Below are 24,259 nucleotides of genomic sequence, written 5' to 3' on the forward strand. Positions count from 1 at the left end.
CCCTCCCGCAGCCAAGGCTCCATTGGAGCAAAGATGGCCAGGGCGCTGGGGATGGCTCCTTGGCCTCTGCCCCAGGTGCTAGAGTGGCTCTGGTCGCGACAGAGCGACGCCCTGGAGGGGCAGAGCATCACCCCCTGGTGGGCAGAGCATCGCCCCTGGTGGGCGTGCCGGGTGGATCCCGGTCGGGCGCATGCGGGAGTCTGTCTGACTGTCTCTCCCCGTTTCCAGCTTCAGAAAAATACAAAAAAAAAAAAAAAAATAGCCACTATTGTTGTTCTCCAGGGGATCTTACTCCTGTTTCTGGACTCATGAGTTTTTCCACTCATTTTTTTATTCACTCATTCATTTCACAAGGACTTACTGCATCTACCATGAACTAGGCACTGGCTAGAAGTAGCTACACAGAGATAGATAAGATAAAATAAGACAATGCCCTCCAGAAAACATAGAGCATAGAACCCTTAATTCTCCTGTGAGGGACCAGGGAAGACTTTACAGACAATGAAGTGTGAAAGGGTTTAAAAGATAAACAAGGAAGCCCTGGACGGTTGGCTCAGCGGTAGAGCGTCGGCCTGGCGTGCGGGGGACCCGGGTTCGATTCCCGGCCAGGGCACATAGGAGAAGCGCCCATTTGCTTCTCCACACGCCCCCCTCCTTCCTCTCTGTCTCTCTCTTCCCCTCCTGCAGCCAAGGCTCCATTGGAGCAAAGATGGCCAGGGCGCTGGGGATGGCTCCTTGGCCTCTGCCCCAGGCGCTAGAGTGGCTTTGGTCGCGGCAGAGCAACGCCCCGGAGGGGCAGAGCATCACCCCCTGGTGGGCAGAGCGTCGCCCCTGGTGGGTGTGCCAGGTGGATCCCGGTCGGGCGCATGCGGGAGTCTGTCTGACTGTCTCTCCCCGTTTCCAGCTTCAGAAAAATACAAAAAAATAAAAAATAAATAAAAGATAAACAAGGAAAGAAAGGCATTCCAGACAGAGGGGAACACCTGTGCAGATCCCCAAGGCTTGGAGAAATGAGGTTTTGGAGGATCTGGGTTTTCATGGCTGGAATGTAGGCTCCATGGAGGAATAGCAAGACATGACTCAAACATCTTAGAGTCTCTTCTAGAAGAAACTTCATCTCACTGGGCAAACCAACGAAATCATTTAAGCGAAAAAGTGACATGGACAGCTGTACATTTAAATAGGATCATTTGAGTAACACAATGGAAAATAAACTGTAGAGGAGGACAAAGACAGATAAGACAGTAAGTTACTGCAAAAACCCCAAAGGAAAATAATGAGGTCTTGAATTAAGGCAGCAACAGCAGGGATAAAAAAAAAAAGGAGAGGTAATCAAAAACAGATTTATGAGGTAGAAAAGACAAAAGCTAGTAGTGACCAAGTAAACAGATGTGGGGTCCAGGAAAGAGTCACCGATGAGTCCAAGGTCTTTCTCTAGTTTGGATAATGGCTGATGGTGGTGGGGTGACCACGACATAAGGAAAAGAGAGAAAGAAAAGGTTGCGGGGAAGGTAAAAACGATGAGTTGTTTTAAACATGTTGAACCAGAGGTGGTTGTAGGGTAGGTCCGGTAAACTACAGTAAAGATGGGTCAGGGAAAAAGACCAGGATACCAAGAAAGATTTCATAACAATAGACATCGACAGCAGCCAAAGCCACTGTAATAACAAGAGCTTACTTGAGTACTTAGAACTCTCTCCATTCTCATAGCAACTCACAAAACAGATACTGTGATCCCTATTTTAGGGATATAGAAACTGAAACCAGAAAAGTTAAATAATCTGCCCAAGATCACAAAGATTGTAAGAGCTAGGCTTTAATTCTATTAAGTTCATAGATCCATGTGCTTTTTTTTTTTTTTTTTTTTTAGTGAAAGAGAGACAGATAAGGACAGACAGATAGGAAAGGAAAGAGATGAGAAGCATCAACTCATAGTTACAGCACCTTAGTTGTGCCTTGACCAGGGGGCTCCAACTGAGCCAGCGACCACAGTGTCATGTCTATGATCACACAATCAAACCAGTGACCTTGTGGTTTCAAACCTGGGTCCTCAGCATCACAGGCCGATGTTCTATCCACTCACCGCACCACTGCCTGGTCAGGCTCCATGTGCTTTTTTTAAGACCGAGAGATGTCTAGAAAAAGCCCAACGCAAGCAGGTCCTAGAGGATTGTATGAGTAATCTTTCATCAGCAGGCTCCCACCTCCATGTACCACTGCCTGCTCCCTGGGTATAAGCCCTTTTAGAGGAGTCACACAGGTTTCAGGTGAGTCCAGCAATCTTGCTTTCGAGAAGAAAAAGAACAAGATAGAGAATTAAATGATGAAACCATCACCTTCTCCTCCTCCTAAGATTTCCACTTCCCTCACCCATCCTCACCCAGGAGCCCATGCAGGTATACTCTGAGCTCTTCTCCAACTAGGGTCCCAGAGGGCCGGGTGTACTCAGAAACACCTGAGATAGCACATCTCTCCAACAATTTTAAATGAAGATGCCAGAACCCACATTAAAAACAACAAATATTAATGTAAACGCAATTTGAAACAAAAGAAAGCTAAGTTTACATGATAAATGGGCTGGAATCTATGAAGAAATGTCTTGTTTCAAGCTGCATCAGGCTGGACCTGTGTCTCCCACACCTTTAAAAGCCATTTGTATCCTGGCTGGGCAGCTCAGCTGGTTAGACTATCATCCCAATGCACCAAGGATGTGGGTTTGAGCCCCGGCCAGAGTACATACAAGAATCAACCAGTGAAAACATAAATGGGTGGAACAACAGATCGAAGTGTGAAGCATCTGTCTGTCTCTCTCTCTCCTCCTCATCAATTAAAAAAAATGACAGTCAACTCAGAGAGCCCCATACTTAACAGTAGAAAATGTAAATGTATTGTGCTGCTCTAACTATAAGGAAATACTATGCAAATAATCACAGCAAGAAGAAACTCTCTGGGAAACTATCTGCAAGTAGAAACTAGCTAATAAGATTATGGTTGCAATTTAGTCTAAATATGTCCAATGTCAGTAGAACTTGATCTGGATAACCACCATTGGGCTTTATCTTAACTTGGAGGAAAAAGAGTATCTTCCCCAAAATCAGTGACTAATTACATTTCCCTCACAAAGAATATATAGTGGGATGTGTACAGCTAGAAAATACAAAAACTGGAAAGAGACCCCTTATTCTATTCTACTTTATTTAGAGCCTTATCCAAGCACCTGCCATCCAAAAAAAAAAGACAGGTCACAGTGACCATCAGAAATAACATTTATATAACATTTTTCATTTACATATCACATTTCACATATAATTATTCATTTAATCCTCAGTCAACTGAAGAGGCCAGTAAAATTAGGCCTACCCTAATTTTAGAGTACAATTTTAGAGAAAGGGCATTCTGTCCTGGCTTCTCATTTAACCAACTGAATCTGTTAAATAACCCACCAAAGGTCACATCACTGGACCTGTACCCAGGTCTGCTGGCTCCTCCCACTACAGTGCACTGCCTGCCTCTGGGGCACCTGAAGATATCCAAACCAGAGGAGCGGGCAGAGACCCAGCAGCGTGCGAGACCCGGCCTGGAATCCCGGCTCCACACCAACGGCCGTGCCGTCTGAGGCAAGCTGCTTCATCAGTCAGGACTTTAGCTTCCTTACCTCTAAAACAGTAATAGTAACACTGCAGAGTCATTGTAAGCATTAAATGGGATTAAAAGCACAAATCATTTGCCCGTAGTAAGGAGCTGGAGTTCCTGGAAAACATGACAAAGGTAGTGTCTCAGCAGAAATAAACTTCTGAGCTGCAGACTGTGTCTGAACTGCAGACTATGTGTTGTCTGAGCAGATCACTTCTGGCCTAGGCTGGCAGGGCGCTTTTTCTCTACATGACCTCTTTATTTCTGAACCAATGTCAGAAACTTTTTCATTCTGTAGCCTTTAGCTGAAAGTTTTTATTCAACTAAATTTTTATTTGACCCATCCATAGAAATGCCAAAACAATAATAGTAATAGCTAATCCTTACATAACTACTACTTATGTGCCAGAAACTGTTCTGAGCACTTTAAATGTACTTAATCCTGATAAAAAAAAAAAACCCTGTAAGACAGTTCAAAGGTAACTGAGCCAATGGAATCTCAGGTTTTAAAAAGATACATTTAGATCAATATCAATATTAGTTCTTCACTATATATTTGGCCTTAAAGAAATACTTGATAGTTTTGGATTAGGTTTATATAAGAGCTTGAATGGTACCCACTCCAACTCAATTTAAGGCAATCTTTCAACATTACTCTCACTCTGCTGCCTGCTAAAAATATCACTTTCCCTCTGTGGGTGAAACTGTGTAGTACTGATTTTAAAAAATGCTTTATTATGGAAATTTTCAAACATATACAAGACTGCAAGAATAATATAATGGACCCATGTACCCATTTCCCAGTTTCAACTAATTACCAGCTTCAACAAACCATCATTTTTTAATGTTTTCTTCTCACCCCTCCCCCATAATCCTTGGTGAAGACTTTTTAACAGGTCCTATGTACAAACACAAAACAGTCACAGTGGGAAGTCTGATTCTGAACCTCCTTCTCACCACCTTCTGCTACAGAGCAGTTCAACCTTCTCTTTTCAAAATGTTTAGTCCTTTTAGTCTAAGTCTGTTCCCCAGCACAGTGCCTCACCCTATTCATTTTCTTCTTCCTGGCCAGTCTCTGTACTTGGTCGAGAAAGTGTCTGTGGAGTTTTAAACACCCAAATGGCAGTGATAGAAATTTAAAGTTCACCAGAGATTAGATTTAAGGAATTTCAGAGCCACTCATTCCAAATCGCTTTCATGACAGAAAAGAAAACTGAGGCCCATGCTCTAAACCAGGGGTAGTCAACCTTTTTATACAATACCTACCGCCCACTTTCATATCTCTGTTAGTAGTAAAATTTTCTAACTGCCCACCGGTTCCACAGTAATGGTGATTTATAAAGTAGCAAAGTAAATTTACTTTATAAAATTTATAAAGCAGAGATACAGCAAGTTAAAGCATATAATAATAATTACCAACTATTTTATGTCGATTTTCGCTAAGTTTGGCAGAATAAATCTTTATAAAACAACTTACTATAGTTAAATCTATCTTTTTATTTGTACTTTGGTTGCTCCACTACCGCCCACCATGAAAGCTGGAATGCTCACTAGTGGGCAGTAGGGACCAGGTTGACTACCACTGCTAAACTGTCCAAGGTCCAAGAAATATAAGCTAGAAGGAAGACAAGGATGCGATGCGTGGAAAATGAGCTTCTAATGTTCACCGTCTTTCCACTCCTTGCCACCATCTCTACCCACTGCTACTGCATCTGAGGGCCAGAACATTCTTCCCACGTTCCCCCAGGAAGCATTAACTTGTCACAGAAGCATTTTCTATCTCTATTATCTCACTTAACACTTACAGATTTTAAACTGCTTGAGGCCAACACCAAACCTCAGTGTCCCCCCACAAGGTTTGGTAAAGTATCTGATTGATATCTGATTGTCCCTCATATGTTTACCGACTCAGAACAGAGCTCTGGGGCTGAGCTCTCCTTTATCCATTTCCCATCAACTAGGACTCCAAGCCTATATCAGGCTTCTTATTTTCCTCCCTCTCCTTACAATTTCTGATCGCTCTATTTCTTACGAAGTAAAAGGATGACGTCTAAAGAATACAGAATGGAGAATTGGAAAAACCGAGTTTGTGTCCTGGCTCCTACACCTGTTCTGTGTGACCTTGCACACACCTCCCTTTTCTAGGTTTAATTAAGCCTCGAGGACCTTTCTGGGTCTCAGCCTCTCTTACAGTCCCCACGGCCCGACTTCGGTCCGCTCCGCTCCCCAGGCAGCTCCAATCCTGGGCACTGCATCTTTACCTCCTACTCCCAGGTTGACCTTGCGGGGGTCCGGATCCTCCCGGAAGTCGGCAGTGAGCTTAAAGACAAGGACCGGCTGGGCCTGCGGAACCTCGGCAAACACTGACGGAGGCGCCATAGCGAGAGAGCTGGAGTCGGCAGAGAGCTTCCGCAGAGAGATTCCACTGTGAGCCTTGGGCTGCTCGGTCCGGTCCAGCCGCACCGGCTGGAGGAGACTCTCACCTTCAGCTAGTGGGCGGGGCGGCCCCGCGGTGTCCAATAGTCGAAACGCGTCCGGAGCTTGGCAACGCGGTTAACCAATCGCGAGCTTCTGACGCAAAAGGAACAAGGGGGAGGAGGTGTTATTAACCAATCCAAGAAGAAGAGCTTATCGTAATAATAATATAACCAATACAATGTACTCCGGCTGAGATGGGGCGGGGCTATGGTTGATTGGCAGAGTGTTCTCCTATCGCTGAGGCAATTGTTCTCTGGGCGTCCCGGGACTGAAGGGAGGCATTGAGCAGCTAGTACCGGTATGTCCCGGAGGCTACCTCTTCGACCTTTGAAAGCCACCAACCTAGGGAGTAGTGACCGGCGGGAATTACGGAGGACCGGCCTTCCGGCACCAGTGGATCAGGTGTTCTAGCTGCCAGGCCCAGGAGCGCGCACGTTCCTGGCCCGGCCTGGCCCGGACCGTCCCGGGGCGGCAGCCAAAACTCCCGGGACGCTCGTCCGCGGGCCAGGACGTGCAGCTCCGGAACCCGCGCAAGCGACCTTGACCGTCAGCCAGCTCTTAGTTCCTGAGGGAAATGTGGGTAGGCCGCCCGCCTTGGTCTCAGACAGGGGATGTCCTAATAAGAATGAGGGCGAGACCAGGAATTCCTTTTCACCGCGCTTACAGTTTGAGATTCCTGTTCCTCTTTCCTTCCCGAGAGGGCCTGGTCCTCAAGGACCTTCAGGATCTGGCCACGGCCTACCTCTCCAGCGTGCCTCCCGCGCACGTACGCAGCCAGCTGGCTGGTACCCAGACTGCCTCTCCTTTCATTCATGCTGTTTCTGCACCCTGCATATCCCTTCAAAGTAATGAACACAAGCCAAAAGAATTTTGTGCAACACATGCCAACCTTTGATTGCCTGCTTCTTTTCAGAAATGTTGCCTCTGGTTTTTAAAAGTAACTGCCCACAGTGTTTCATTAACAACAAACACCTCTAAGATTGCAAGTTTAAAGGTGAAATGAAATGAACTTTCCCCAGCTCTCTCCACTCCCAACCTGGTGACCTTCAAGACCCAGAGCAAATGCCTCCTCCATAAAGTGTTCCCTTAACCCTCACTCTGGTCAAAAATCCAGCTGTTTTTCCTTTACTAATGTACTTTTTAAAGAATATTACCATTTTAGAAAATGCCCTAGTTAAGAACCTATGCTCTAGTTTAGATTCTGGCTCTGCCACTTACTAACTTGGGCAGGTTTAGGCAAGTTACTTGACCTCTCTCTGTTCCTGCATTGTAAACTGCACATATTACTTTCCTCAGCGTTGTGGGGATTATAAGAGATAATACATATAAGTGTTTTCTGCATCTAGTAAACACTCCCTAAATGTTAGCTTTTGTTATCATTGCTCATCTGCCACACCCCTTGTAGATAGATGGCAAGCTTCTTTTGTCTAGGGATCTTACCTTGTGTAAGTCTCCCTCAGTTTCTTGCACTTATTAAGTATTTAGTAAATGACAGGAGGAGGAGTCAATTCTCTTGGTGTGTCAGAAGAAAACAATACCTCCGCCTCTATTCATTGGCTAATACAACAAATCCCCAAATGAATTTTCCATTCAAAGTAATGAACACAAGCCAAAAGAATTTTGTGCAACACATGCCAACCTTTGATTGCCTGCTTCTTTTCAGAAATGTTGCCTCTGGTTTTTAAAAGTAACTGCCCACAGTGTTTCATTAACAACAAATACCTCTAAGATTGCAAGTTTAAAGGTGAAATGAAATGAACTTTCGGTGCTTCCGAAAGCACAGGCAGAGGGCAACTGCTGAGCCTGCCTAAAGTTTGATTTAGAGATTCAATCTTCACAACATTGGCCAACAACGTCAGGGTTACTCCTTACGTCATTCCCTGGAGGGAAAACAACCCTAGGTTCACCAAACACTATCAACTTAGCTAAGTCCAAATAAATATTTATTGACAACCTAAGCAGCTCTGTAACTGAGTCAGTACTGATAGGGGCAAAGAAAGTGCCATTTGCATGCAGTGTTCCTCATGTCTCCGTATCTGTTCTGAATTTTAGGAAGAGGAAAACAATTATGGGAGTGGGGGAGAGGTCTCGGGGGGGGGGGGGGTAAGACAACATATGTGGAATCCAAGTCGCAAATGTTTTTCCCTTGGGAATATGAGGTTCTTGGAGATTGCTTTAAGTTCAGTACCCTTCTGTCTTGAGCCCTGCAGACTGCTCCTCTAAGCAAAATGCCAATCTTAAAATAAACAGAATGCTTTCCAGGCCATTGCTAATTTTAACACTTTGACTTAGAATTGATGCAACACTGCCTCCCTGCTGAATGGATAATTCAAGCAAAGACTCTTGAGAGGCGAACACTGCCCAGACAATTAGGCAGCCAGGTAAGGTGAGTGTTCAGGGGAAGGGCAATGGGGTCAAAAGAAAGATAGGCTAGTATACGCCCTGCCTCCTCACTTTGCTCTGGCTTTCTGTTTAAGCACTTAATCATCCTCCCTACCTCGTCCTTCTGCCTTTACTTTTTTTCCCTCGTCTCCTCAAAGGAATTGTAGGAAGAACTGGAAATGGCATCATTTGGAATGAATCCCTTTAGAATATACTCTCTTGGAAATCTGAAACCTTTAGGGCTGAGCAGCACTGCCCCATAGCATAAAAAGCAGGCCAGGCCAGGGCGACAGTGGGCACTGCATGGACCTCTAAGCAAACCCACACCTGCTTATTGACTGCAGTCTTGACCCTGATACCCAGAAGGTCTAAATTTAAGGACAAGTCAGAGAAGGAAAGAGTTTTTCACACTTTGCATTCAATTGCAAAATGGTTGAAATGGTTATATTTGGCTGTATGCTGTCATTAAGAGTAGGATATTTTTTAGCAGCTGAGCTGTGTGCTGAATAAATGTTTCCTTAAAAAGCAAAGCTGTAGCTTCCAGTTCCTGGCACTTTGAGAGCTACAGGCTTTGGCACAGATATTACCAAGTCCAAGAACCACACCATGCACAACTAGTTCCAAAAATAGCACAGAAACAGCCTCAAGAAACCCTGATCACAAAGATATAAATCTCAAAGGGGTAGATCCCAAGTTCCTGAGGAACATGTGCTTCACCAGAAAAGCGCAACATGAAGGGCCTGGAGAAGATGCAGGCCAATGATGCCAAGTCCAGGAGTGCACATGCCAAGGCTGTCAAGGCCCTCATCAAGCCCAAGAAGGTCAAGCCCAAGATCCCAAAGGGTGGCAGCTGCAAGCTCAACTGACTTGCCCACATAACTCACCCCAAGCTTGGGAAAGTTGCTCATACCTCAATTGCCAATGGTCTCAGGCTCTGTGGGTCAAAGGCCAAGGTCAAGGCTCAAATCATGGCCCAGGCTGTGGCTGCAACTGTAGCTGAGGTTCAGGCGCCCGAAGATGTTCAAGCCCCAGAAAGGCTCCAGAGTTGAAGCCTCTGTCTGCTGATGTGAGCACAGAAGGACTGGTGTGGCCCCTGGGCCGTTGTCTGCATGGGGTTGGTATCCTCCTGTGCTATTTGTACAAATAAACCTGAGGCAGGATCTATAAAAAAAAAGAAAAGCACACCAAAAACCTATAAGAAGAAATCTGTTCCAGAGTCCCTATGTGGCTAAATAGTGAGTGATAAGCATAGAGTCCCTACAGTGGTATGGTTCTCACACTGCGTTAAGTGACTTGCTAAGGAAAGAGATTGCTTATCAACCCCATTAACTGGCTTGTTTTCTGGGTGGGTTTTGGTGGAACCATCTCCTCTTGCTTCTCTTTCGCTGCTTCTCTCCTTCCTTAGTATGACTCCTTGCCCCACCAGCTCACAAGTGAGGCTCTCTTGCTGCTCCCTGTCTTAGGAGAGCATGTCCAGTGGAGCCTGGAGTGGACAGGGTCTAATATTAGTTCCTGAACCAGGCACCCACATGAGCAGAACTCTTTTATTTTTTTAGAAAAATTAATTTAAAAGGATGACCTTGATCAATAAGAATACATAGGTTTCAGGTAACCATCTCTATAGCATTTGAACTGTTGATTGTGTTGTGTACCCATCACCCAACATCAAATCATTTTCTGTCACCATATATTTGTCCCTCTACATTCTTCTTCCCACCTCTGTACCAACATCCCACTTCACTTTTATCTATGTCCATGAGTCTCAGTTTTATATCCCATCTATGTGTGAAATCATATAGTTCTTAGCTTTTTCTGATTTACTTATTTCACTCAGTATAATGTTCTCAAGTCCCATCGACATTACTGTAAATGTCACTATGTCATCATTATTTATGGCTGAGTAGTATTCCATTGTATATATATACACATCTTCTTTATCCAATTCTCTATTAAAGGACACTTTGGTTGTCTTCATGCCTTGGCCACTGTGAATAATGCTTCAATGAACACAGGGGTGTATGTGTCATTACAAACCAATGTTTTCAACTGAGATCTTTATATAACAGAGATATCAACAAGATAACAACTATTGGTGGCTTTGTCTACTGTTGAAAGTTATTAAGTTCCAGGGTACCATTTAAAAAATTGTTCTATATAGTTACTTAAAAAACAGCATAGCATAATGGTTAAAAGCATGGCCTCTGGAACTGGATGGATATCCTCTATGCCTCAGTTTCCTCATCTGTAACATGGAGATAATAATAGTTCTACCACGTGGGCTTGCTCTGAGGCATAAATGAGTTAATTTAATTAAATAATTTAATGCAAAATGCTTTGAATTGTACTTAGTAAATACTCAGTATGCTAGCTGTCACCACCATAATCATCATCATCACAGATGTCTATAAGCACTTGCCTTTGAAATTTATTTACTTTGTTCATTGAATGATGAGCTGCATAGCAAAAGAATGCATTGGCCTTTTATCCTCAATGAAATTGTAGTTTTGCCTCTTACTATGAGTTATTTACTTAATGTGTCTAACTTTTAGTATTCTTAACTGTAAATTGAGGCAAAAATAATAATACTCACACACCTTTAACATAGTTGTAAAAATTAAGATTGCCATAGAGATATACTTTAGTTCCTGGGTAACTAGGATAATGATTAGGCTAACCTCTCTTTGAAGTCTTTCTGCTCTGTCCTCTTGCAGGCATATACGCTGAAATTTTTTTAAATGGAAAAGAAAGCCAAAATCACAATTTTTAAAAAATATTTAAAGTTCAAGAAGCCTTTGTGGTGATCTGTAAAAATCTCAAAGCAATTTAAAGGTAACAAGATTATATATTTAATAATTAATTTAAATGAAGCACTGTTAGTAATACTCTTTGTATTTCCATATTATCTTTTTTGAAAAGTAGGAGGTGTTTTAGAAACACTATTCTTCTACTCTCTCAACATCTCCAGGTAACTGTCCTTAGGTCTAGTTGAAAAACAAAGGAACTGGATTGACTTAATAAAGCAAATGAAGACACTCAGATGACAGAAGGACTGTGAGGCTACAGACCTTAATTAGTGTCAGAAGATAACACCGGGGAACAAAATTTTTGTTGCATCCACAAAAAACACTTGTTCTTACCTAATTCAAGTATGCTGATCTCAAGTCTGACATTAGTTTTTCTCTGTAAGCTACAGTGTTTTTGCAATTCAAGATTTTAGGTTTTCATCTTATTGTAAAATTTTCAACACTTAGTTTAACATAATGAAGTAGAATGTCTTCTTGGGCATCATCTTTGTGACAATATAATAATTTATATAATGCAGTAAATACACTAATACACTAAAAATATGATTGCATCAGAATTTGTCTACAATTTCAAAATAGAACATATTAAAACACTTATTTTAATCATAAAATTTGCACAAAACTTATTTAAATTCTATACAGGCAAAAATTTGCGTTTGTAGCTCTTGTGTTTGTGTATTTGTTGAGAAAAATCTCGTTTGATGCTCCAGCAGTAGTCTGCTCATCACTAACAGCTCCAAGGTTTTCAGGAAACTTATCAAGGTGACTGTTCAGAAAATGAATCTTAATGCTCATGTTGCATCTAATGACGTGGAAAGCCAACAGCATCCTTTGAACCAGAAGTTCATAGTTTTCTGCTTTTTTGTTGCCAGGGAAGTTCTTTGTAACTGCCACAAAAGACTGCCATGCTGCTTTCTCCTCCTTATTCATCTTCCTAGCAAATTCTTTGTCACGTATGAGAGTTCGAATTTGAGGTCCATCAAATACACCTGCTTTTATCTTCTCGAAAGACAAGGCAGGAAAAGCAGAAATAATATGTTGAAAGCATTCACTTTCTCTATTCAAAGCCTGAACAAACTGCTTCATTAAGCCAAGTTTGATGTGAAGTGGGGGGAAAATGATCCTGTCTCGATTAACTACAGGTTCATTCACAATATTTTGCATCCCTACTTCCAGAGCTTCACGTTTTGGCCACTCCTTCTGTGTCCAGTGTTTCTCCCAAACTTGGCTGTCCCACAAACACAGAAAGTAAGGATACTTTGTGAAACCTCTCTGTTGCCCTAGCAGGAAATTTACCATTTTAAGATCCACACAAATGATCCAGTTATGCTCCTCATATTTCAGAAAGCTGAGGACAATTTTCATGTCATTATAATCTTCTCACAGATGAGTTGAATAACCAATTGGAACCACTGAAAATAGGCAATATATGCACGTGTCACAAATGATGAAATATTGTGCCTTTGACATTGAAGTGTGTAACAGCCACATCTATAACAGAAGGTGTCAGGACTATTCTTACATTTACACCTACTCGAAGAAGCCATGATTCAATCTTAAAACAAAATAAGAGGGTGTTTTTTATCAGATAATAATTTTTTACATTTAAAAACAACTACAATTATGTAAAAGTGATGTTTGTAAAACATTAATTGCCTTGTGGTTATGTTCAATCCAAGAGTTGTTGTCCTTTAACTCCAATTTAAAAACCAATGCATGAAAACGGATTTCAGATTTGGAATCAGCAATGCAGAAATATATAGAAAGAGTTCTAAAACTTCATGCAACAGAAAATGAAAAAGATTGTTCCCCAGTGTAATTTTGTCTCCTTTCCGTTTCTCCCTAAATGCATCATAAATACAACCTCTTACTTCTAGAATAATGTGTTAAGCATTTCCCCCCAAGTTGTGATGTCCTATGCTTTGGTACAAAATGAAGGTAGATGAAAAGATAATGAAGGAGACAAATTCAATGTGTTTGACAAGAACATATTTATTTTAGACTAAAACAATGTAATAGGCTGTCTTAATCCAGTGGTAGTCAACCTGGTCCCTACCGCTCATTAGTGGGTGTTCCAGCTTTCATGGTGGGCGGTAGCAGAGCAACCAAAGTATAAATAAAAAGATAGATTTTAACTATAGTAAGTTGTTTTATAAAGGTTTATTCTGCCAAACTTAGCAAAAATTCAACATAAAGTACTTGGTAAGTAATTATTATATGCTTTAACTTGCTGTGACTCTGCTTTATAAATTTTATAAAGTAAATTTACTTCCCTACTTTATAAATCACCATTACTGTGGAACCGGTGGGCGGTTAGAAAATGTTACTACTAACAGAGATACAAAAGTAAGCGGTAGATATAAAAAGATTGACTACCCCTGTTTAATCTATTTCACATAGCTAGCAGTGAAATAGAACTATATTGTCAACATTTCAATATCCAACAGTAGAGGGCAGCACTGCCCTTCTTTTGCAAAATATGTATTGAGTGATCATATGAAAATAAAAGCAGTCTTGATCACTGTGTCTGTGTGTTTACTTTTACCTAATGCTGTTTTAAAGTGTTCTTCTTATTGTGTAGGTGATTATGTAGAACGAACGTCAGAGCCTGTATTTCCTTGAAGGACCTGGTGGAAAACGCAGAAGCTTTCAGGTACTCGGTTCAGGATATGAGTTCTGTCTGGCGTAGATAAAGAGCAGCTCGACCCTGGACAATCAGATTAGGGTTATTGTGTGAACAGAGCTAATGCTCCTGCACTTTCTGGGCAGAATTCAATCTACTGAACTAGAAGGATGTGGTTTTCAAATGTGTGTAACTCACACGGTCTGAGCTCTGATAACTGCTTTCCATTATAATTCACTGACTTCATTGTGCTGTCTGTGTTAGTTTTTTCCTATCACACCTGAGTCAGATCAGACCTATCTTCACAATACCACGTGTATTGTGACTTTAAAGAATGATGTCAGGCATGATGCGGAGGAATGTCTTTAATGGGGTTGCCGTGGGCTGAATGGCTGTGTGTATATAGAGGAGAAACTGAAGCCTTGAATGCTAGTCCTCATTCTACTGCAGTATGATTTTCCTATGCAGTAAATAGCCAGAAAAATCTGTTGTTTTGTACTAAAAATTCTATGATGCTCTTGGGCAGAATGATAGAGCAGAGAATAATCCTAATTCTAGCAAATATAAACCACGGCATCCTTAGTATATTTGGATTCTGCTCTAACCCTCAAAACTTTTTTGGCAGCAAATCTTCAGTGCCAATTTTAAATAAATCCCACCAGGAGTAAGAGCTGGAAGACACTGAGTCTAGTTCCCAGCTCTGCCTTATGAACTTGGGAAACTTATAACCTCTGAGCCTTTGTTTTTTCATCTGTTAAATATAGATAATGCCTCCCACATCTAATAAAAGGACCCAATTTGGAAAATATATATTAAAATGCTTTAAAAGCCATTTAAATACTGAACACATATTTCTATTGCTGTAGCTCAAAGAGATACTTGCCTTTTCTAAACTATAAGACTTTGTGTCGCATCTCCTCATTTAATATCATTATATTGCCTGAGATTGTTAATTTTGATGGGTATTTAACTTTTTCTTCCAACTTGATTGTTTGTTGAGAACTGAAACCATCAATTATGCCTCCACAGCAACAAGATAATTTATACAGAGCAGGTACTCAAATATTTGTTGATTGATTAAAAACATAAATACCTGTGCAGAATTAACTATTTAAATTTAATTGTGGCAATAAATAAATAAATAACATAAAATTTGCCATCATAACCATTGCAATGTATATAGAACAGTAGTGTTAAATCTATGAGCATTGATGTGCAATGGATCTCTAAAACTCTTCTACCAGAATTAATTTTAATAGCTGTCTTCCACATCCCCGTTTCCAATTCTCTTCTTTGGTGAGCACAAACAGGAGAAAGATACAGGACTTGCACTCTGTAACTAGGGATGTCTGGAGAAAGCTCATCAAAGATATCTATTCTGTTTTAAGTTCTTCCCCCCTCATAGAGGTTCTGCCCTGTAACTCAGCCATTTTATGTAAAATTATTTTCTTTTTTTTAATATTTTTTATTTATTCATTTGAGAGAGGAGAGGGAGAGACAGAGAGAGAGAGAGAGAGAGAGAGAGAGAGAGAAGAGACAGAGAGAAGGGGGGAGGAGCTGGAAGCATCAACTCCCATATGTGCCTTGACCAGACAAGCCCAGGGTTTTGAACCGGGGACCTTGGCATTTCCAGGTCAATGCTTTATCCACTGCGCCACCACAGGTCAAGCCCTAAAATTATTTTCTTAATGCCAAAAAAGAAGACACCTTTATAAAGTGCTTTTAATAATATGTCAAGCATATAATTAAACATTTATATGAAGGAAACCATCACATTAAAATATAAACTCACTTGCCAATTATTTGATTTTCAGAGTATCTGGCTTTTGTTAATTACTGAAGGTAAGTGCTATTTTTAATCACTAATGCTATAACAGTAACATTTTTATTTAGCTTCTTTGTGTGAGGACTGGAGCTAGTATATGGAAGTAAACTGTCCCAGAAGAAGATCCTGCTGTAGCTGTAGATTTATATGCTTCTGGAACTCTCTCAGGATAGCATGATCATATTTAACTCTCCACGTGTGCCGTTAGAAACAATGTACCTTTTCAACCACAGACCTGCATCTACTATGATTGTCAATCATGTCAAGTTTATTCGGGATAAAAAAAAATTGACTTTCTCCTTTGCATCAAGCACAAAATAAACTTTAGATAGATTTAAGACTTAAATATTTTAAACTATAATTTCAATAGGGAAAATAAAGGAGATTTTTGAAACAGTATTAGGATAAAATAGATTTTCCCAATCATGACACAATATCAAAAGCCATAAAGAAAAAAATTGACTTTGTATGGTGATACACACCATAAATAAAAATATGATAACCTGGAAAAAACATTTACAACATGATTATCAGATGCATCTAGTATATATTCAAAGCTTCATTGTATTGATAAAAAAATGATTTAAGGATATAAAGAAATCAATCAGAAAAGAATAAATACAAATCACCAATAAATGTACTAAAAGTCATCCTCATTATATTGAAACCACATCAATTTTTCCACTTTTACCCATCGGATTAACAAAAATAAAAAATACTATTAAAATAGTGTTGTTGCGAATGCAGAAGAAAAGGCATTTTCATGCACTATTGGTGAGAGTGTCTATTGATAAAACCTTCTCAGAGTGCATTTTGGCAATATCAGCCAAAATTAAAATGCAGACACCATTTTAGCAACCAAATTGCTCCTCTAGGGATCCATTCTAAAGAAATTTATACAAGTTTGCTGAAATATATAGTTAGGCATAGAGGTATAGAGTTATGCATTGCAGCATTGCTTTAATAGAAAAATAATAAACAATGACATACTTCCCAAAAAATGTGTTATTCATAACCTAAAAATCAAGATTTTATTGAAAAGATACAAAATTTGAAAGAAACTTCACAAGAATACAAAATTAAGAAAACCCCTAACAATGATAATTAAATAGAACAGAGGGTGGAAGTAGTTCTTCAAAGCACTACAAATGTAGTGCTTTGAAACTTCAGAAATCATGAAGACTGTTTTGATAAAGAAAATGTAGTGTGCTACTGTTTAAAGCAGATCTGGAAATTGAGGGAGTTATTAAAAAGCTCTTGATAGTAAAATAGTGATTTACAAAAATAATAATAAATTCCTGGATGCTATATCCCAGGACCTAAACCAGCTCCTAACATCTAGTAGACACTCAGTAAATATTGGCTGAAAGAATGATGAGGATGACATCTCCACCAGGGTTGTCATAAAAATTGATGTAAAGTGCCTAAATACAAGCACTTGATGCATAGCATGCATTAAGTAGTTCATTACTTTTTGGGGAGCCTGTTGGTGCCTCATACCTGCCTACCATATAACAGGAGTTTGTTTATTTAAAACCATGTATATTGTGCTATTATTATATGTCAGGTACTGTTCTAAGTGCTTTACAAACACTGAATCATTTAAATTACAAGAATAACTGAAGTACATGGTTTTCTTATCCCACTTAACAGATGAAGCAATTGAGGCAAAAGCAATTGAGCAATTTGCCCAAGATGACACAACTAAGACAATGGTGGGCCCTGCTCCACTGCGCCACATTGCCTCTGGTGTGATCCAAATTTATTGAATGAAAGAATGAATAAGATTGTACTGTTTTTATATTGTGCTTTTATTCCAGAGAGCTCAGAATATTTTCTATTAAATCATACCTGAAAATCAATACCACAACTTCCCTTTTGAGGTAAAGCATATTTTTAAAGCATTTTAAATGTATTACTAAGTCATTAATTATGTTTTAAAAGACCATGGGAGGTTCTTATTTTCATGATGAACTCACTGCATTTGCTTTCTGACATCATATTAATTTCCATACAACAGTTCCAAGTTCTGAACAGAGACATCCTGCCCTAGAAGTGGGAGAGGCATTAGGGTTTACAGGGGCTTATAAAACAATGTCAAAATTATTGAAAAGGGTAAGGTATTGTGTATGAGTTTTAATCTTCCACATGACTGAAGCAATGGATCTCCAATTTTTCCTATCAGGACTCTTTCTTCTGTAAGCTAAGCTCTGTAGACTTCTCGAGAGTTGATTTTTAGTTTTAGTTTTAATTTTAGTTTTAGCCTTAGTTTAACTTCATCTCCTAACATAATATCATTCTGTTTCTTTTTCTTTATGACTTATTCATTCATTTGATTAATATTTATTGACAATCTACTGTGAGCCAGGCATTGCACTAGGGCAGTAGTCCCCAACCTTTTTTGGGCCACAGACCGGTTTAATGTCAGAAAATATTTTGACAGACCAGCCTTTAGGGTGGGATGGATAAATGTATCATGTGACCGAGACAAGCGTCAAGAGTGAGTCTTAGATGGATGTAACAGAGGGAATCTGGTCATTTTTTAAAAATAAAACATCGTTCAGACTTAATGTAAATAAAATGGAAATAATGTAAGTTATTTATTCTTTCTCTGCGGACCCGTACCAAATGGCCCACGGACCGGTACCAGTCCGCGGCCCCAGGGGTTGGGGACCACTGCTCTAGGGGTAAGGATAACAGGGTGAACAGAAAGACAAAGTCCTTATCCTCATGATTTCTATAATTTAATGGGGAGGATAATAAGAGCATTAAATAAACACAATTACTAAAATTATAGCCATGTTAAGTGTTACATATACTTTCATGGAAAAGACACATGAAAGCATATAATAGGGGGAAATTATTTAGTTGAGACCTGTTCTTTCCCCCTCTGAAAGTTCCCTCCAGCATGGCAGCACTCCACTTCTAACTCCTCCCCCAGTGGTGCCTCCTGGGTCCTACAGCCCGCATATACTAATCTTCAGTTCTTGGGATATATATTGCCAGCCAATGTCTTCAAGAGAAAATAGCTCATTAAAAATAATGCTTTAAATTTATTATTTTATTATGACTTCTGGTTCTTTGTTTTAAAAGATAAAAACACAAAAAGATCATTTTTAAAAGTAATTTCCATTAGTAAGATAAAAATATTTTTTATCTTTGTGATTCAGTTGAGAAACAGGAAGCAAGAAATTTAAGAGTAATAGAGTTTTATTACGTTAAAGAAAGAAGTATCAAGAGAAGAGAGAATCAGAAACAGTTACTTGTGTGTTTATTATTCTTATCCAACATAGGACAAGAATCTCTAATGGCTGAGAGGAAAACTGAGGACAGGCACTGTCCAAAGAGGCCAGCCGTGTCATCGAGGATGAGTAGATATCACTCACCTTCCTGTCTGATGACCATGGAAGCCAGTGATAGGTGCAAAGTCTCTTCTGGAAGACCATTGACCCAGGAAACGAAATGGTGAGCCGAGACAAGCCAAGTTCAGAGCTGGGGCCTCTGGTTCCACGTGGGAGGATTGGGCATGAGAGGCAGTGGAATGAATACTAAGGGCCCCATGAGCTCCCCAAAAGGCAAATTATAGTCAGAGAAAAGAAACAGTATTGGGCAAGCTTTAGAATTATAGGTAGTATGACAGCCAATAAGCTTAGAATCTTTTTAGTGCTATATTCAGGATATATCTCTGTGACAACCAGTTTCTTCTGTTGAATTCAGTTCTTCGTTACTACTTACTACTTTTCATCCGAGTGCTTACTAATCAGAGCTTGGTCCTCAGACCAGCAGCATCAGCATCAGCTATGTGCTGTTCAGAAGTACAAAATTTCAGGCCCCACCCTAAGTGTCGCAAGGCAACATCTACATTTTAAGAAGATCCCCAGATTTTTCCCTAAGCACATCAAAATTGAGAAGCATCACTTTACCCCCATCAGCTTCTAAAACTGTTAAATAGAAATGGTCATTCCTGGCTCAACTTGCTTATGGCTTTGAACTGTATATGCCCTGAGATTAAAAAATAATAATAATAATAATAATAATAATAAGCCCTGGCTGGTGGCACAGTGAATAAGGCTTGATCCCAAGATTGATTCTGAGGTTGCCAGTTTAAGCCCCCATCAGGGCACCAGTGAGAAGTGATTGATCAATGGGTGCACAACTAAGTGGAACAATGAGTTAATGCTTCTCTTTCTCTCCCCCTTCCTATCTCTCAAAATCAATGAAAAAATAGTAATAGTAGTAGTAGTAGTAGTGGTGGTAGTAGTAGTAGTAGTGGTAGTAGTAGTGGTGGTGGTGGTGGTAGTGGTAGTAGTAGTAGTGGTAGTGGTGGTAGTAGTAGTAGTAGTGGTGGTAGTAGTAGTAGTGGTGGTGGTAGTAGTAGTAGTGGTAGTAGTAGTGGTGGTAGTAGTAGTAATGGTAGTGGTGGTAGTAGTAGTAGTGGTGGTAGTAGTAGTAATGGTAGTGGTGGTAGTAGTAGTAGTGGTGGTAGTAGTAGTAGTGGTAGTAGTAGTAGTGGTGGTGGTGGTAGTAGTAGTAGTGGTAGTGGTGGTAGTAGTAGTAGTAGTGGTAGTAGTAGTGGTGGTGGTAGCAGTGGTAGTAGTAGTAGTAGTGGTAGTAGTAGTAGTAGTAGTAGTAATAAGTAAAAAGGAAAGCATTTTCAAGAGAAAAATGCTATACAACTATTAAGCATCAAATTTATTTTCACCTGGACAACTTGATTTACTGAAGCTCTTCTCAGAGTAGACAATCAGTGACTATTTGACTGACTCAGTTTCCATAGGTGTTGTACTATCTTAAAGTGCTCTAGAATTCTATTCTGCTTTAATGTATAAATCAATGATTCTGCATTTTTGCCGCACATCAGAATTTTCAGATTTTTTTCCGTGACAGTCCAAAGCCTGAGCCTTTTCCCAAAGATTCTGATTCAGAGGGTCTGGGGTGCAACCTGGGCATATGTAATTTTTAAAAAGTTCCTCGGGTGAATCTGATGTACCACTGGGGTTGACAACCATTAATAGAGACGAATCGAGAGATGAACAGAATTAGACATATCGTGCAGTAAACAAATGTAGAAGCGGTAATGAAACCAAAAAGTGGCTTGAACTTTGCCCTTGATCTTGCAGTTCTGTGTCCAGGAATCTGTTCTACAAGAATATGTGTACACAGAGGCTCCCTGCAGCACTGTTTGCAATAGCAGACATACTGGAAGCAATTTATTTTTTATTTTTTATTTTTCTGAAGCTGGAAACGGGGAGAGACAGTAAGACAGACTCCCACATGTGCCCGACCGGGATCCACCTGGCACGCCCACCAGGGGGCGATGCTCTGCCCATCCTGGGCGTCACTATGTTGCGACCAGAGCCACTCTAGCGCCTGAGGCAGAGGCCACAGAGCCATCCTCAGCGCCCGGGTCATCTTTGCTCCAATGGAGCCTTAGCTGCGGGAGGGGAAGAGAGAGACAGAGAGGAAGGAGAAGGGGAGGGGTGGAGAAGCAGATGGGTGCTTCTCCTGTGTGCCCTGGCCGGGAATCAAACCCGGGACTTCTGCGCGCCAGGCTGACGCTCTACCACTGAGCCAACCGGCCAGGGCCCATGGAAGCAATTTTAATATCCTCCAATTAGTGAGTGATTTCATAAAATGAATGAGGAAAATATATCTACTTCCACAAAAATATCTCCAACATATATACTCTTAAGTTTTTTAAAAGTTACATAACGATGTGTGACATATCATTTCATTTTTGTGAAAAGGTAAGTACGCATACATTTAGAGAGATGACTGAGGATACTCACCACACTGTTGATAGTGGTTACCTCTGGGAAAAAAAATGGGAGGGAAAGGGACTTTTTTGCTGTGTAAACCTCTAAATATTTTACAGCAAGAATATATTCACGCACTACTTGTGTAACTATCCAAAACACATTCCAGGGCTGTTGGCTGTCATGCCCTCTGTAATCCTGGATTAGAGACTGTTTAAACTAATTATTATTTAAATATTATAATCTTGAATGTGTAATTTTATATTAAAGTATATTGGCTGACAAAAATAAAATAAATCTATAATACCTACACAAAACCAAAACTGCTAGGACACCCAGGTTTTTTAAGCCTGTCACTTCTGGACTCTGCCAACACTGGAACTGTGTTGCTCTGACGCCCCCAGACACCCTCCCTTATAGAGCTCTACTGGGCATCAACTCTAACAACCTCTCCGGTTCCTCTGATAACATCTCTACAAGCAGATCCCACCTCCAGAAAGATCCCTGCCTTAGCACTTTGTAAATTCTCCCTTGTTCCACCCCTAAACGTCACTAGGAACAGAAGGCCACCTACAGCTCAGCCTAGCTGAGAATCAGGTCGCCCCCAGTTTGAGCAGTTAAGAAAAGCAGGCTGCTGGTTGGCTCAGTGGTAGAGCGTCGGCCTGGCGTGCGGAAGTCCCGGGTTCGATTCCCGGCCAGGGCACACAGGAGAGGCGGCCATCTGCTTCTCCACCCCCCCCTCCCCTTCCTCTCTGTCTCTCTCTTCCCCTCCTGCAGCCGAGGCTCCATTGGAGCAAAAGATGGCCCGGGCGCTGGGGATGGCTCCTTGGCCTTTGCCTGGGCACTGGAGTGGCTCTGGTCGCGATAGAGCGACACCTCGGATGGGCAGAGCATCGACCCCTAGTGGGCGTGCCGGGTGGATCCCGGTCGGGCGCATGCGGGAGTCTGTCTGACTGCCTCCCCGTTTACAGCTTCAGAAAAATACAAAAAAAAAAAAAAGGCTGATTAAGTTGCAGTCCGGAGGGTTGGGCGTCCTTTCCAGGGCAGAATTCTCCAAGGCTGCTCTGATGGCTCTTCCTCTTTGAAATGGTGATTAAGCGCTGGAAGTGTATAATGAGAGAAATTACTTATGAATCTGCACCTCTCAGCCCCAGGCCACTTCTCTTTCTCTGAGAGAAACTCAAGGATTTTACCCTAATAGCACTGGAACGAAGTCAGGGCTGAGGCCAGCCCACAAAGAGGGAGGCTTCCAGCCCTCGGTGGGGCCCTGCTGACAGCTCATTAGAAACTGTCCCTCTCCTGCTCCTCCCTTTCATTTCTTCAAGTTACAAAGCCTGACAGGGTTTGATGGGAGAACCAAGGAGGTAACACCCCCCGCGGCAACCCGGTCCCTTCTCATCTGTCTTTGTTTGACAGGTAAGGAGAGTGGATGTCACCTACAAAACGCTTCACTCACCTGAGCCAAGTGTTCCAGGACAGTCCTGTTGCCTACAGGACCGTACAGGAGGAATCTAGACAAAGCCCACCTACCTCCATTAAGATTTCGCTCAAGAGAAAATTATTTTAACTAGACAACCTGAAAACCAAATGCCCACTGTAGTTGTCCTCAGAAAAGTACATAACACCTGATAACTGAAAGGGAGTCGTGCTTTGATTCACAGAAGTCTTTTTCTGGTTTATACTCTCCACCTGGTCTTTGATGGCTGGTGACCGTCTAAGGTCTGACAAATCAGACTGAGGTTCCAGGTGAATGTCTGGGACTGCAACTTGGCCAGAATACCAGGAAGGGGAGTGTAAAAAAACGAAACTAAAACACCTCCCTGCCCCAGATGGCCGCCGAGGCACACCAGTATCTCAGCTTTCTGCCAGTGGCTCTTTGATTTTAGCACACCTCAGAAAAGTCTGGGAAGCTCATTTAAAATGCAGACCCTGCCCTGGCCGATTGGTTCAGCGGTAGAGCATCGGCTTGGCGTGTGGGGGACCCGGGTTCAATTCCCGGCCAGGGCACATAGGAGAAGCGCCCATTTGCTTCTCCACCCCCCCCCCTTCCTCTCTGTCTCTCTCTTCCCCTCCCACAGCCAAGGCTCCATTGGAGCAAAGATGGCCCAGGCGCTGGGGATGGCTCCTTGGCCTCTGCCCTAGGCGCTGGAGTGGCTCTGGTGGCGGCAGAGCGACGCCCCGGAGGGGCAGAGCATCGCCCCCTGGTGGGCAGAGCGTCGCCCTGGTGGGCATGCCGGGTGGATCCCGGTTGGGCGCATGCGGGAGGGAGTCTGTCTGACTGTCTCTCCCCGTTTCCAGCTTCAGAAAAATACTACAAAAAAAAAATTTTTTTTTAAATAATAAAATAAAATGCAGATCCTGACTTGGTAGGTCTGGAGTAGGAGCAAGGAATCTCTGAGTGACTCTAGAGGCAGGTGCCCTGGGGTCCCACTTTGAGAAGCACTGCTGCTACTTGGGTTCGTGCCTCCAGCAAGGACTCTTACTGGCATTTCCATCATATCCTTAGCAAGAGTTCCCTCAACAGGCCCAGAGCCAGTTCTCCGCAGTTGTTCCTGTTAGAGGTAGATAGAGTCAGTTGTCTCTAGGATTCTCCTGGTGGTAACAGTAATCCCAGAGGCCACATCCAACAGCAGAGGCATCTGCCAGAGACTGTTCTCTCAGAACCCTTTTTAGAAGGCAGCTCCCGGCATTGAGCCCGGTGCTGCCACATGGTCATAGTAGCTGTTGATTTTAACCAATTTCTTTTTATCAGATTACA

General features: G+C 41.6%; 1 protein-coding gene across 1 annotated transcript in view; it reads right to left on the reverse strand.

Annotated features, from left to right (window-relative positions):
- The window catches only part of GOT1 (glutamic-oxaloacetic transaminase 1), a 31,447-nt gene extending 25,324 nt beyond the window's left edge, over positions 1 to 6,123 (reverse strand). The window contains exon 1 of the mRNA XM_066240136.1: positions 5,895 to 6,123. Within this exon, the coding sequence (XP_066096233.1) occupies positions 5,895 to 6,012 (118 nt within the window). The 5' untranslated portion in view covers positions 6,013 to 6,123. The remainder of the gene's footprint in view (positions 1 to 5,894) is intronic.
- Between the last annotated feature and the right edge of the window lie 18,136 nt (positions 6,124 to 24,259).

The sequence above is a fragment of the Saccopteryx bilineata genome, chromosome 7, assembly GCF_036850765.1.
Source record: "Saccopteryx bilineata isolate mSacBil1 chromosome 7, mSacBil1_pri_phased_curated, whole genome shotgun sequence".
NCBI classification, from domain to species: Eukaryota; Metazoa; Chordata; class Mammalia; order Chiroptera; family Emballonuridae; genus Saccopteryx; species Saccopteryx bilineata.